Consider the following 16,260-nt stretch of genomic DNA (forward strand, 5'->3'; position numbering starts at 1 on the left):
AGAACACTGACATTCAGGTGAAGCCAGAAACCAGCACATGAGTTATTATTTAAATTATTATAATAAAGGCAGAGATGAAATGGGTAACTGCTGTGCTGATAAAACTCCTGACCAAAATTCCACCAAAACTGAGCTGCCCTCTGCGTCCAGATATTGTGCACAGGGCAGAGTCAGGAAAATTCTGGTTACATTTGATTTCTCTAGAGGTTAAAACCAAATAAGTGATCAAGGATAAATACATTTTAAATGCCTCTACTTATAACAGCCAAATAATTTGCATTAAATGCCCTTTATTAAGCTGAGCAAATGGACTCAGATTGTTTCAAACATCCTCTCATGAAGGATACTGAAATAGTTCTATTTGAACTGCACCTATCACTTATAAAGAGAATAATTATCATGCGAAGAGAGAAATTTCCAAAATCACTTCAACTCTCTAGCAGTGCCAAATTACACCCTGCATCCTGAACTCTCCCCTCTTCCAACAAAGGAATATGTAAATGCTGGGGGGAAAAAAAATCATTGTGAACAATTATCTGTGACTAACACTATGAATGTCTGACACATCAAATCCAGTTTTGTTCATTGGAAGGGAAATTGCACAGAAAACAAGGTGGGCTGAAGGCACTCCACCAAGCAACCATGACTTGTTAGATAAATAAATTCTGTCAGCCAACAGCTCATGCCAGTGCCTTGGCAGGCCTTCCTGTACAGGTTCTAACACTAAAACCTCATCTTTAATTTTAGAGAAGTCCACGGTCATTAAATAATGAACTAGGAAAAGTCAAGAGCAACTAATAAACTCTGGAGCCCCATGGCTCCAATCTCACACACCTTTCTTAAAGGGAAAAAGAAGGGAGGAGGTGAAAGAAGAACAAAATACAAAAAAAGGTCAGAACATTGCTGAAGTTTGGAAGCACCGTTGAATTGATTTGCTCTATAAAGCTGAGAGATGCATTTCAGGGTCTAGATCAGGATCCAAATTTTAGAGGCACTCAGAACTGTGGTTTCAATTCCAATTCACACATCTCAGCAACTGACAAAGGTGGATCCTTTTCCTCTTCTCAAAACAAAAACAAATCAATGTAAGCTCTGTTCAAAGGAACCATTTGCATCTTATGACTTTCCTGAACAATATTGCCTAAAGGCATGATTTTTTTACCTCAAACCAGTTCTGACATGACTGCACTACAGGATCATGTTTAAATGTCATCTGATGATTCCTATTAAAGTGCCACAGTTTCATTGCTACAGCTAATTTAATTCTAAATTAATTTTCAAAACCAAGACTAAAGTTCAATGGAAGCCTGAAGCCTTGAGGACTTGTGAAGCTTTGAGCCTGAACTACAGCGATATCCAAGTTTAATCCGTGAAATAGCCAAGGCAACACACCAATCTCTGGTTATTTGAATAAGGACATAATGCAATAATGACCTTCCAGACGGACCTTGCACTAAAGGTGTTTCCACATTTCTCTTTCAAGACCAGTCAGCACCAGCCTTTTATCTCCAGACTGCTCATGGCACTCCAAAGGAAACAGGAGAATATTTAATTCCATTATGTCACATACAATTGGAAAAATTCCTTCTACAAGCTTGCTGACATTCCAAAGCACAACACATCAGCTTATGGAATCAATATGGAAATGTAACTGATGGGCACCTGCAGTGAATTGTTGAGCACTATCATGTGATCCTGATATTTTATCAGAGTGAGGCTATCCCTCAGTGAAAATGAAACAGCAATAATTCACAATACTCCCTAATCAGCTGCAGGTACTATTGTACAGAGAACTTGCAATTTACCCCAAAGTAAAAACTATTTCTCCTATCCACATTACGATAACAAAAAGGTAATCAAGTTCTACAGTCATTTCCATTTCACAGATGAACAAATGAAATCTGACAGGTTACCTCAACACTCACATCTGCACATATAGCTGGGGAGAGAATTACAGAAAATAGGGAAACTCCACTTCAAATTCCTTGCTCTTCCCTTTTCTCACTGTGATGGAATGACAAGTGAGTTCAACACAGATATATATGGGAAGAGAGTTCTCTATTTCTGAATTCCTCTAATAGATTTCTTTCTGAAATTATCAAGGGTATAATTATGAAAAAGAGAAGCACAAAGGCATTTGATACAGTATGAGCTCAGTAACATCTGTCATAAAACACTGTCTCTTTGAGCACCTCTAAAAGATGGAAAATATAGCAATTAGTCACTCTGCCAAGTAAAACATGACTTCCTATTTTTAATAGTAGAAATAAGGCCATCTAAAAGACAAAGATTAGAAGACACAGCAGGATAGACACAAGAAACTCAGTCAAGAATCACAAGCCAGTGTCACATCAGCTCTTCAGGAGGCAGAGCCTTTTCACCCAGGTTAGGCAGGTGCAGCTCTCCTTGGCTCCTGGTGCCAAAGGCTGTCACACACAACAAGCATTTCACAACCCAGAAAATGTGGGACCTCTCTCTTCCAGCTCTACCACCCAGATATCAGTGAGTCTGAATCCCAATCACAGCTGGGCACAAAGAGAAGCATCTTCTCCATCTAAACAGCTCCATGCTGCACACCTGGAGCCATGAAACATCACGAATTCCACATCCCACCAAAGGAGCACAGACACAGCCTTGATCAAACTCATCATTAAAAACATGGGAATGCAAGGAATAACAACAAAGTATACTATGAAGTAGGACAAAGCTGTAATACAAATTGATGCTCTAAGATTTTACATAAATCTGCAGCAAAATTGAACCCCTAAAATTGAGCTTTTAGGATGATATTATTCACCCTTCACTAAGGGGCAGCCAAATTCAATCTCTCTCTTCCCCCATATTCTGATCATTGAATTTTAACAGGTATTGAGAAGTCAATACTATATTAACTTCCCCACAGTATTTATTCTATTTGCTACTCTTTATTTCGTGCCAGCAGAGTAGGAGGTCATTTGATTCTACAGTGCAAAAATCAAACATTTTGGCTGTTTCCAGAGAGATATGAAATTAGAAAATTAAAAAACACCACTTCAAGTCATGCAAAAAGGCTTTGAAGGAATAAAGATGGATAAGGCATAATTACTGTCTCCACCAGCACGCCCACAGCACCAACAACAGCTGGTTGTGAGTGTATGGATCAAACACACTTCAGCTGCAGGTCTGTGCCCACCTGTCCAGCTCTGCTTCTCCTCCCTCACTGCTCCAGGAGAGCCAGGACAAGGAAGGATGGACACTGCAGCCTGGAGAGCCAGGATAAGGATGGACACTGCAGCCTGGAGAGCCAGGACAAGGATGGACACTGCAGCCTGGAGGGTCAGGATAAGGATGGACGCTGCAGCCTGGAGAGCCAGGACAAGGATGGACACTGCAGCCTGGAGGGTCAGGACAAGGATGGACGCTGCAGCCTGGAGAGCCAGGACAAGGATGGACACTGCAGCCTGGAGGGTCAGGATAAGGATGGACACTGCAGCCTGGAGGGCCAGAGCATGGCCAGGACAAGGATGGACACTGCAGCCTGGAGAGCCAGGACAAGGATGGACACTGCAGCCTGGAGAGCCAGGACAAGGATGGACACTGCAGCCTGGAGAGCCAGAGCAAGGATGGACACTGCAGCCTGGAGAGCCAGGACAAGAAAGGATGGACACTGCAGCCTGGAGGGTCAGGACAAGGATGGACACTGCAGCCTGGAGAGCCAGGACAAGGATGGACACTGCAGCCTGGAGAGCCAGGACAAGGATGGACACTGCAGCCTGGAGAGCCAGGACAAGGATGGACACTGCAGCCTGGAGAGCCAGGACAAGGATGGACACTGCAACCTGGAGAGCCAGAGCATGGCCAGGACAAGGATGGACACTGCAGCCTGGAGGGTCAGTATAAGGATGGACACTGCAGCCTGGAGAGCCAGGACAAGGATGGACACTGTAGCCTGGAGGGCAGAGCATGGCCAGGACAAGGATGGACACTGCAGCCTGGAGGGCAGAGCATGGCCAGGACAAGGATGGATGGACACTGCCCCTGCCCACAGCTCAGGCCAGACTCCTGCAGAGAACATCTGGAAGTGCCAGGAGGGCAGAGCTCACCCTGGCAGGCACATGCCCAGGGCCCAGCAATTTCCACAGGTTTTAGCTCCAAGGACACACTGACTCTTTCCCTGTCATAAGCAAAATTATCCTTTCAGATGTGCTAACTTGACATCCCATCAAATCACCCATGGGCTGTTTTCTCAGCCATCTCCCAGGTCTCCTCCTGGCATGTTTCACCAGTGCTTCTCAAACAAGAGGTCAGCAACTATTTTTAAACAAAGGAGAATCCAGAGTTTCTAGCCCCCACCCTCCTCCACAAGCTCTGTTCTTGTAAACCACTGAATTCTTGGCTGAAGTTCTGGAAAATAAAAAAATTCTTCAATCTGAGGCAGATGCTTGGCACAGAATACTTTAGCTGAAACAGTTAATGGTTGAGGAATTTATAAGAAACTAAAACCAAACTCTCTTAATGACAACTCTAATAAGAAGTAGCGCTGCCAATCCCATTTGAAATAACAGTGCAAGAAACTCAGGGGTTTTTTTGTTTGTTGTGGGGGTGATGGTGTGAGTTTGGTTTGAGCTCAGGGAAATAGTTTTATCTTAAACATCAAAAAGCACATTCTACCTGCATGAGGAAATGTCAGTATATTAAGGTAAGCCTCGCTTTTATTTGTTCAACATGATACAGAACCAGCAAAATGAGAAAAAAACTCCACCCAATATAGAAATCAAAGCTGCATCGTTTACAGAGTGCCTCTCATGTTCTCTAACCTCTCAGTGTTTAATATCCTGCAGTGGATATATGATGTAAGCAACTCCCAGAACAATCCCTTTTTTTTTCCTGGAGTATCCCAGGGACAAATTAAAGCCATACCACTGCAGGACCCAGCCCAGCCCCGCTGTCCCTCCCCCTTCTTGCTTATTCAAGCAGAAAGTTGATCCCAAGGTGATACAAACTCACCCTTTATTTAAAAAAAAAAAAAATTAAATAAAAGAAGTGTACTTGATGTGCTTTATCTCCCCTGAAGCAGTTTCCAGAGGAATTAGAGGCAAGCCAGAGTTGGCTCAAAAAGAGGGTGGCTCAGTTTGGGAGAGGGCAGAAACCTGGCAGCATCAACTTCCATTGGCTCAGGCTGGTAAGGAACAGCACCCTCAGGCAATACAACTGGTTAGAAAATGGAATTTCACAAGGGCAGAAACAAACATTTCAAAAGTTAACTTTCACTCTTAATTCAGAAGGAAAAATTAAATGGCTGCATAAAGTTACAATGCTTCTCAGAAGTCATCTGGAATGACAAATCTTTTCATCACAGTTAAAACAGCTCATTTTAGTAACAGCAATACAATATTACAGAAAAACATTCATAGAATATCTGTCAGTTTGTATCTGAATATATCTATTTGAAGTCAAAATGGTCACTTTATTGAAACAGTTCACCAAAAATAGAGAATCATCTAAGCAAATTTGGGATGCAAGCCCAATTTTAAAAGCAAATTGTCTTGTAAATTAAATCAATTGCAAAAATATTTTCAAATGAAGAGCTGCCCAGTTGAAAAACGGTATTGAACAGCAAAATGCAGCAGTTACTTAAGAAAGAAAACTTTAAACATATTGGTGGGGATATTTCAACATCTCCACCCTGGGACTGCTTGCTGCAGTTCATGAGCAGAATCCAGTGGTCCAACCCTTCTGTTGCATCAGGGGACATCAGCTTTCCTTTTATCCACTTAACATTTTCTCTTTGGGCACAGAAAATCTGATTTTTAAATGTACTCGGGAAACAATTAAGTTGGTTTTTTTCTGTCCAAAAGCATAAACTTATTTAGAATTTTGGTTTTGGAGTTTTTATTTTCATAAATAAGCAACTCTCTCTAACTTTACCTTCTTAGTTACCTTCAAAGTTTTCTCATAAATGTTAAATTCCTAACCACCGTTTTGGGACCTAGTGCTGGCTTCATGGTATTGGAAAGGGCAAGTCACTTATAGCAGGGTGGTGGTTTTACAGAGAAATACACAACTAAAGCACAAAAGAGAAATTTGGGCAACATCCATTAACGTAATTATGATAAAAATATTTTAAATTTCACACTGCACTTCTACAAAATTATGGAAATGTTACAACAACTGCAAAATATTAAAAATAGGATGTGAGAATAAATGATTAATCTAAAAAAAATCAAAACTTGACCTTACCCATGACACTTGTAACCCCAAGGATGGCAAAATCAAGTTAAATTCTTGCAGCAGTGTACAATAGCAGTGTCCACTTCAGGGGACTTGTCTGGCTGCTCACATCTGTCAAGCTGCTAAAACTCCACAGTTCTAAGAGGAGGCTTTGGCTAATGACAGTGGCACTACAATTAGCATGATCTCTGTTATTCAAGCAAAAAAAGTGCCAGAAAAGGCTGTCTCCAAGCACAAAGTTACTGACCCAAGATGTCAGCGCTGCAATAGGAAGACATTAGCACATTTCTGAAGTGTAGTGGCAAAGAACCACTTAGTCCCAGGGTAGTTCTCTAAAGAAAAGTTCACTTAATTGACCAGGGCTGCAAAGCTGCCAGTAATTTTAGTGATGGGGATGACACTTTGTTTATGGAATCCAAGCTCCACAGATTAATATGCTTTAGATGAGCAAGGTAAATAGAAGAGTACACTCACTGGGTCATTTCACTAGATACAGCTGAAAAGAAAAATGCTGACCTGAGGCTGTGTATTGACCCAAAAAAATGTGAACAAATAGATAAAGAGAGAGGATTTCCATTTGCTAACTAAAATACAGGCACTGCTGAGCTGAAATTCTTTCCAAAGCGAGATGCATCCGCAGGCTTTTACCAGATACCTCTAAGTGAGGAGACTGCAGAAGCTATGAACTTTCAATGCACCATTTGTCCGTCTCTGTTTCAAAGGGGTCACATCTGTCACTAGAGCCTGAGCCAGTCCACAGAACACAAAACAGTACAACTGCTTGAAGAGCTGAACACTGTGAAACTGTTTTGCCAGGGTACTGAGCCTTTAAGGAAGGCTGAATAAAATATAAAGGACTCAGGCCTCTAAGAGCAAGTCAGGACAAGAGTTTGAAGTAGACAAAAACAACTTTTCTGGCCAGAAAGTTATTGCTAATGACTATGAAGGACAGCCAAGTCAAATTTCAGCCAAATACCTTAAACTAACACCTTACAGCATCCCAAAATACTGCCTGTATTTTTATCACTGCAGTGTTTAGATACTAAACAAACCAAAAAGTCCCACTGGACAAGGTGGCCAAAGCAGGGTCAAGTCTTTCACCAAAGTGACAATCACAGTGGATAAGAGACAGAGAAATGATTGACAAGAACAGCAAGGCAGGGTAATCCTGGCAGCAGAGACCAAGCACAGCTCCTGCTAACAGCCTTACAATAACCCAGCTCCTCTGTGCAATCAGCTCTCCCTGCTGCACAGCAAATGCCTCCTCCAAACTGGGCAGGTACGACTGGAAATCACCCACAACCTGCATTTGCTTTCCCTCACTCCTCAGTTTACCTTTTTACCATCCCTACTGGATGGTTTTCCACACTGTGTTTAGACACCAGTTCCCTCAGCTTGTTGCCACTTTGTACCTTTTATCATAATATGCTTTTTGTCTCTCTTGGGATAGCTGGGACACATCTACTGGGGCCAAGCAGATATGAACCACTGCCAAAATCTCACTGGCAGCACAAACTTCCATGCAGCTTATGAGTAAACAAGTTTACCAAAGCCCTGGGGAAAACTGGGATTCTGGGCATGAAATCTTTGACACCTCTTTAATGGCATGATCACCCCCTGAAGATTGCAGGCTTTAATTTATTTATTTGTCACCTAACTGTCTTAGGTAGACACAACCTTAACCACACCATGGAATAAAAGCTCTGGAAGATTTACTGCAGAGGGGCATCACCTTGAAAACTCTAACCAGGAAAGTTTGTATTCCAGCACTTTTGGCAAATTTTCTATTACTGACAGAGTTTCTGGCTCTTCATCACAAGCCACCTTTCAGCAGTGCTGAACTTCTGCTTTGTCATTAGAGCTTAAAAGCACAGAACTAAATCCCAATTCACAATAAAACCCCATCCCTTCATCCCAATGAACAGAATACTTGACAATACTTACTGATATCTGGCCATTTAAGAAAACATAACATTGTTCTGTTTAGTACTTAATTTTACACAGATATTTAGTTCTGCAATTCAAGAGCCAGACACACGTTTATGCATTAGAGAAGCGATTACAGGGATGATATTTTATATCACAGTCATGCACTTAGAAGCAGCTTTGAACAGCCATTTGCAGTACAACTGCTGGGTGTTTTACTAGGTAAGTACAGTGTCTAATAAACTTTGATCTACTACCAAATATGAAAACAAAGTAAAGTGGAATATTAATAGCACTATCTCCATTTTGAAAGGGTTCTATCCTAGAAGAGAGATTAGCCACTTATAAAAACTCCATGCAGCTATAATTTAACATAATGCAAGTTCCTGCTGTGCTCTTGGCTAGCACTAACGTGATGAAATTGAGAAAAAGGAAATGTAGGAAGTTTTCCATAACAGTAGGGTATGCCATGCTACTGAACTTCCAAAACAAGCTATTAAAAAAAAAAAAACACCTCACTGCTTGATTAATTTAAAAGCAGAATGAAACAATATTCAAAATAAAGAGCCTCAATCAGCATCCACTGCAGTGTAACTAAAACAAGGACGTAGTGCAGGGCTGGGGGATGAAGAAGGGCAGAGCAGAACCACGGCAGGTGCTGTGCCAACCCATGGATGCACAGCTGTGTTTGTATTTGTGCTCCAACATTGATTCTGTCCCTAAAATCCTGCTAACTCCATGCACCTTTAACAGCTGCTCCTGTTCAACACTTTCCTGCACTTACAGATGCTTGTGCAAACAAATCACTTCTCCAGTTGTGCATCCTTAAATGCTTTTTTAGGGCTGACTGTACTTGCAGTTTCAGTGAGCCTTGCTCTAGCTCGCTGCTCATAGGAAAATGAAGATTCCCACTCATCTTTCCACTACAAAACGAAGTAAATCTGTACATGTGTGTTCACATTTACGCTCTGCCCCAGAAAAGCTATTAAAATAAATAAATAATCTTCCTTCAAGCTCATGAATACCTCCTATAGGCTATAAAGGGGCTTAAGCACATGCATTAGCACTCTGCTGAAAAGAGGTCATTTCCTGAAAGGAATATATATACACTTGGGATTTACTTATGTAAATACAATTTCACACACATCCTCTCCACCTAAGGAGCAGCCATCCAATAATTGGTATGTAAAACATGTGCTTGCACCTAAATGCAAGAGCACTTTTGCACGCTGACTTTTATACATCCTGGTCTGACTAGAGGCATGGCTTAAATTAAATGCCAAGCTTCTTTCTTGAGATTGAATGAATTAACATTATTGGCCAGATAATAACCCCAGCATAATGGCACACTGAGGCCTAAGGCAACATTTCAGGAGAATTTTCTTAGAAATTCAAGCCTGATAGGAGATGCTAATGAGTTTAGAGAAGTAAATATAGCTCTTTAAATAGCAAACGACAACTTGTCTATAACAGTAAGTTTCTCAGCACATTTACAAACGTTTTTGCTTGCGAGCTATAAAGTGACTTTCATTTAGTTGGACTTTCGCTCTCAAGAACAATCACTATCCTCACACGCCAACAAAGAGAGTGCAAATACACGAGAGGAGTGCAAACGAAACACTCATTAAGGCTCCACAGGAAACTATACAAACACCTTATTAAATAAGTTTAATTAAGTGGCTCCTTTCTAAATCATACAGCGCCCAACAATGCTGAGAGGCCAATTCCCCTCTCGGAACCTCGGATTTTCTCCCCTGAAGGAAAGCAATATTTTGTTTTTTCTGAGCTGGGGCACCACTCCCGGCTTGTCTCCTGCCCGGCTGAGCCAGCGCTGAGCCAGCTTCCAGCAGGAACAAAAGGCTTCAGGAGTTGGGCTGTTTATCAGCTCTCTTTCTCCTGCCTTTACGAGGAATCCTACCCGCTGTATAAATACTTTCATATAGCGCTGCCTAACTCAGCTCTTTAGCCCATGGCAAACGCTCCTTGCAGAGGATGCGCTTGTGACTCGGAGCAGCCCCACAAAACGCCAGGACATCTTCAGGAGCATCAATCCCTGCAGGGGAACACGAGGCTGATGATACAACCCTCACCTCCAGGCTACAGCAATCAGAACAGAAAGCTGCATTTCAGATCCTTCACACCGGCACTTCCAGAGCGTGTCAAGTCACTGGGCTGTCCATTAATTTTAATTCACACTGAAATGACCGGCATGAAGAGGCCATGCAGTTTTCTGCCGAGTACTTTGGGTGGGAAGAGTCCCTTTATGAATTGCTCCTGATTTTTTTGGTGTCTCTCAGGGCTGCCTCCACAAACAACTGTCCTGGCAGAGGGGCTGGCAGGACCGCACCGAACTCAACCATCAAGAGTCGCTTAGGAGTAATCTTCTTACGACAGTCAAAGAGCACCACTAATGCCAGCAGGATAAAAGGCAAAATTGTGGTTTTATTCCCAGGAATGGCACGGACAGCAGGCATTGCAGAGAGCCCAGTGAGCTTCCACACCCTTCCAGCACGCACCCAGACGGGGAGGAGGATGTGGTTCAAGAAAGCATCCACAACCATCACGTTCCGTCTGAGCAAGAACACGAGAAGTGTTGAGACACGGCAGCCCCCACTATTCTGCACAGAAACCCCCCTCGGGAGCACGCACTGTCTGCATCCCCCAGTCACTTCAGAAGAGATCTGCCTTTGTCAAAGGAGCTCTCTCCTCATCACTGAAGTTCAGCGATGAGAAAAATCAGCAGATCATTCAAATGACCTCTCTGCTAAGCCAAACCTGCTCCTCAGTTGTCCCTTTAATCAAGATAACAAGCATCTTATCCAAGCCGGGTGACAGCTCTTCCATCCAGGCTCCGGAGCTAACACCGCACATTTCCCATACAATTTAAAGAACGCTATTCCCAAACCCTGTCACCGTGCTGCTCTTCCCAAATCCCGCTCCAAGCTGGCGCTGGGACACCCCCCGAGCAGCTCCTTTAACACGACGCAGTAATTAACACGCATCTGTAAAACCATCATCCTTGAGGGAGAAAGTAAACTCGGCCCGTTTCTCATCTCAAACGCCAGCTCGCACGGTTTCCCACCATTCACATAAACCGGGAGAGAGAAAGGAGCAGAGAGAGGCAGGATTTAAAGGAAAAGCAGCGGGGAGAGGAGGAAGGGGTAGCTTAGTTCACACGGCTGACACAAGAGCGCTCCGGGCCGGGGAAGGAGTTGGAGCCGCCCGCGCGCGATCAACTGGTGCCCGCTGCGCGCCCCCCGCGGCCCTTACCTCCGCAGAGCAGCGCTCCGAGCAGCAGCCCGGCCGCCCGCGCCATGCCGAGGGGCTGCCGAGGGGCTCCGGGCCACGTCCCGCCCGGGCCCGGGGCTCCGGGGGCTCCTCCGCCGTTAGCTCTCGGTGCCCGCCGCCCGCGCCATCGCTCCGAGCGGGGGCCCGCTCCTCCGCACCCTCAGCGCCCTCCGCGCGCCGCTCCGCGCGCTCAGCGTCCTCCGCGCGCTCAGCGCCTTCCGCGCGCTCCTCCGCGCGCCGCTCCGCTCCTCCGCGAGCTCAGCGTCCTCCGCGTGCTCCTCTCTCCGCGCGCCGCTCCGCGCGCTCAGCGTTCTCCGCGCTCTCCTCCGCGCGCCGCTCCCCGCGCTCCTCCGCGCGCTCCTCCGCGCGCCGCTCCCCGCGCTCCTCCGCGCGCTCCTCCGCGCGCTCCTCCGCGCGCTCCTCCGCGCGCTCCTCCGCGCGCTCCTCTCTCCGCGCGCCGCTCTCTCTCTCCGCTCTCTCTCTCCGCTCTCTCTCTCCGCTCTCTCTCTCCGCTCTCTCTCTCCGCTCTCTCTCTCCGCTCTCTCCGCTCTCTCTCTCCGCGCGCTCCGCCCCGCGCTAACCCCGGCGGGCACCGGCAGCGCCCACGGTGAGCGCCCCGGCCGGCACCGCTGACTCTCCCTGCGCAAAACTTGAGAAGCGGGTGAGCAAAGGGACGGGAAGGTGCGGGAAGGCGCGGGAAGGTGCGGGAAGGTGCGGGAAGGCGCGGGAAGCGGCGCGGCTGGCGCGTCCCCACGGCCGCCGGCCGGCTGCGCTGGCCCCGAGCGCCCTCCGCCGCTTTCCCCGCCTTTCTGAGGGGCCGCGGCCGCGGCGCGCGCTGACACTTTTCCCTGGGAGGGAGGAGGGAGGGAGGGAGGGAGGGATGGAGGGAGGGGAGGGATGGAGGGAGGGGGCAGCGCCGAGCCCCACCCTCAGGGGCGTGAGGGGACGGGGATGGAGCGGGACCCGCGGGCTGGGACAGCGGCTCAGGGCCGAGGGCTCGTGGGGCTGAGAGGGGCTCCAGGCGGCGGGGACAGCAGCGAGGGGAGCTCCGGAGCGGGAATGGGGGGCCCGGTACGGGAATGGGGGGCCCGGAGCTCAGGGATGCTCGGAGCGGGAATGGAGGGCCCGGAGCTCAGGGATGCTCGGTGTGGGAATGCGGGTCCCGGAGCTCAGGGATGCTCGGTGTGGGAATGCGGGTCCCGGAGCTCAGGGATGCTCGGTGTGAGAATGGGGAGCCCGGAGCTCAGGGATGCTCGGTACGGGAATGGGGAGCCCGGAGCTCAGGGATGCTCGGTACGGGAATGGGGGATCCGGAGCTCAGGGATGCTCGGTGTGAGAATGGGGAGCCCGGAGCTCAGGGATGCTCGGTGTGGGAATGGGGCCCGGAGCTCAGGGATGCTCGGTGTGGGAATGGGGGGCCCGGAGCTCAGGGATGCTCGGTACGGGAATGGGGGATCCGGAGCTCAGGGATGCTCGGAGCGGGAATGGGGGATCCGGAGCTCAGGGATGCTCGGTGTGGGAATGGAGGGCCCGGAGCTCAGGGATGCTCGGAGCGGGAATGGGGCCCGGAGCTCAGGGATGCTCGGAGCGGGAATGGGGGATCCGGAGCTCAGGGATGCTCGGAGCGGGAATGGGGGGCCCGGAGCTCAGGGATGCTCGGAGCTGTTCCCCCCCGGCCTCACCCCGGCGCTCCCGCTGCCTCCTCTCCTGCCGGGCAGCAGCGCTCGGTAAAACCTGAAAACCGCAAGGAAAAAGCCCTGTTAAAACACGAGACTGCCCTGTGCGCGTTCCTCTCCAAGCAGAAGGAAACCCAGAGCCAAACACCCGGGCCTGGCGGTGTTTGTTCCACCTGTGGTTCCCCACCGCCGCCTCCTCACCCTCTCGTTTTGCCTTTCGTACACGTTTTCAGTGCCATCTTCCAAACATCATTCACAGGCAGCCTTTTCATCCCTATTCCTTTAATTTTGATGCTCTCCCCTGGGTGTCTTGAGTGTCTCTTTCCTCCTTCTTGTGGCAACAAAAATGTAAATATTTGTGGCCCAGCAGTAAACACACTTGTAATAATATTTACTGCAGCTGGGGCACACAGCAAGCAAAGGACAGGTTGGTAAGAAGTAGTGAGTGTTTGAAATATACTGAGGGCAGAAATCACGTAAGAAGAGGGAAAATCCCTCCACAAACACTCTATGACAAAGCAACACCTTAAAATAGGGGTTTTTTTTCCACAACCTGCTGGTTTTATCCTGAAAAATCAGGCTCTGATCCTTCAGGCAAATGCAGCCATTCCCCTGTAGCTGGCTAATCAAGCAAAATCAGTGAGGTTCTATCTGTAGTCAGCTCCTGAAAGAGATGTCAAAGTTTATTAGCAGATATTACCCTAAACAAAATGAGTAAAGCATATTCTGGCAGATTTTAAAAAGCCTATTGTTCATGCAAGACATTATCCCTGGTTTGATAAGCCAAGTCAGGAAAGAATTCCTTAGCACAGAGATTTCCAGGGAGGAGCTGCAGAGAACTTTGTCAGGACTATGCTTTGTGCTGTCATGGTTTATATGATTTTATTGTCAGTAGCAGCTAATTCAAATGTGGAAAAAGCAGAAAGAGGATATCATATGGATGCAATTTCAACGTAATTTTTCCCACAAGAGTGTAAAGAAGCATTTCTCATTGAAAAACTCATTCAAAAATGTGTAACTGCTTTAGTATCTTCTGCTTGATTGTAGATTTAGCTAGACACTACAAATACTTGTTGGATGAGTTTAAATATAAGAATTCAACAGCAGCTATCAAACATTTATGTCCTGTATCTTGAATTTGTAGATAATGTAGACAATTCATCTCATTTATAAGAAAAAGGTGACAAGAAATGCTATTTCTTTCCAAGGCAACTTTCACTGAGGGACCAAACCCCAGTCCTATCATAATTCATAAACTACCAACATCTGTCTTCTTTGAATGGTGGAAAAAAAAAAAATCAGTTTGATGTAAATTAGATGGAACATGAGATTATTCAGAAGTACTGACAGGCAGTAGAGGTCCTATTTATCAAGCCTGAGCTGGAGTCTGTGCGTTACTTGCATAAGAGAACAAAGTTTTGAGATTGAGTCCATTGGCAGAGACCGTCATGGAAAAGAGGCAGAAGTCAAATAACAAGGTGATAAAAATGGTAACAAAAGTCTGGACAGAACAGATTTTGCTACAACTGTTCCTACTCCTATGGAATTTGATTTCATATCCAGTGCAGTAATTCAGTACCAGAATTTTCAGTACAAGCTCTGCCTCAGGTGATTTGTTCAGGCTTGCATTTTCAACCAAAGCAACTGAAGGAGTTAAGTACACAAATCACGCTCAGAGAATCCAGATTAATTTCTTTCTTATTGCATTTATAATGAAAATATAGGTTGTTGTGAACAATTTATGACAACAGTTCAGTTAGCACCAAACATGAAAACAGAGCAGGGTGTCTGAAGGCAGGGGACAGTACATAAGGAGTCCTGAAAAAGGAAACTGTAACACTAAATAATACAGAAAACATCATTACCTACCTTTGATACTGTCCAAATTATGTCTCTAAACATTAATCAAAGCCATTTAAATTATCTGTAATCCTGAATATGTTTGGATTTTTGTGATGTTTGATTGCTCTGAAGTTTGTACGTTCAAAGTTAGATTCTGACCTTTCATTCATGGTGATTGTTGTGCTGCTCCTCAGTTTATCCAGTTGAAGGTTAGTTTGCAGAATCTATAGAACATCAGAATCTCAGGATTTTCAGTTTTGAAGTCTTTATGGGCTCTCATGACTATTAATAGACAAAACCAATATTTTCAGTCTTACATGTAGCATACTCCCTGCAAAAACTGTAAGGAAATAAGGAACGTGCTCAGGAGCAGGAGAGTGACTGCACCAAAATTGTCTTCCTAAGGTCAGTCAGCCTCTAAAAATGTCCAAATGTACCATATGATGTACTTCAGGCTGAAAATGCAGCTTTGGAGGGCTCTCAGCTCCCTCTCTATGTTTTGACAGCCACAATGTTGAAATCACGTGCAAATTCACTGACCCAAAGCTAAAAAATGAAAGCAGAAAGAAAAACCCATCAAATGAAAGCTCCTATTTCCACGTGCAGGTAGCAATTGCCAGGGGAACTCTCCAACCCCTGTGCAGGCATCAGGGTGTTTTGAACAATTTGTATTTTGTCATGCAGAAGTTCTGTTCATCAAATACATCTCCCCAGCATTTCTCAGGTGAAAACATGATCATATACTTGGAGAAGTAGCATTTTGTGTAGGTGATTGAGCATGACAACAGCTACTACAGCTATCCAAATTGCTGGTTTTTTGTTAGGGAATGCAAGAGCTATAAAGTTGTCTTGTTCTGTGCATGGGATGGATAATGTTCATCATAAAATGGAAAAGAGATGAAGTGTAAGATTGTGCACAATTTTCTTAGTATGAAAATGTGGGGGTTTAAGGCAAAAAATTACTGGAATTTGTGCTAAGTAGACTTTCAATATTAAAAGAAATTCAGAAAACTGTCAACCAACCCTCTGGACTGGCAGCAGAAGTGCATGAGAAGGAATAACCTGACAGAAGTTCAGAGAGCAGGTGTTGGGATGGTGATGTTCCAGCAGTTTCACACTCCTGACATACTCCTGACATTACAGACACTGCAGTCTGCAGTGGTGACTGTACGAACTCTGAGATGTAAAGTGGTGCTTGCTCACTCCCTGGCCTTTGGGCAGAATTTGAGCTCCCTGGATCCACGTGAGAGGGTTTGGATGTGATCCCTTAGCACTGTCTGCTGCTCTGAGCTTGCCATGCACTGTCCTGGCATCCCTG

The 16,260-nt window shown here is 45.8% G+C and overlaps 1 protein-coding gene across 1 annotated transcript in view; it reads right to left on the reverse strand.

Moving 5' to 3' along the window:
• TMEM132C (transmembrane protein 132C) overlaps positions 1-11,516 on the reverse strand; it is a 169,656-nt gene extending 158,140 nt beyond the window's left edge. Inside the window, exon 1 of the mRNA XM_058851521.1 lies at positions 11,407-11,516. Coding sequence (XP_058707504.1) covers positions 11,407-11,452 — 46 coding nt within the window. The 5' untranslated portion in view covers positions 11,453-11,516. The remainder of the gene's footprint in view (positions 1-11,406) is intronic.
• Between the last annotated feature and the right edge of the window lie 4,744 nt (positions 11,517-16,260).

The sequence above is a fragment of the Poecile atricapillus genome, chromosome 16, assembly GCF_030490865.1.
Source record: "Poecile atricapillus isolate bPoeAtr1 chromosome 16, bPoeAtr1.hap1, whole genome shotgun sequence".
Classification (NCBI taxonomy): Eukaryota; Metazoa; Chordata; class Aves; order Passeriformes; family Paridae; genus Poecile; species Poecile atricapillus.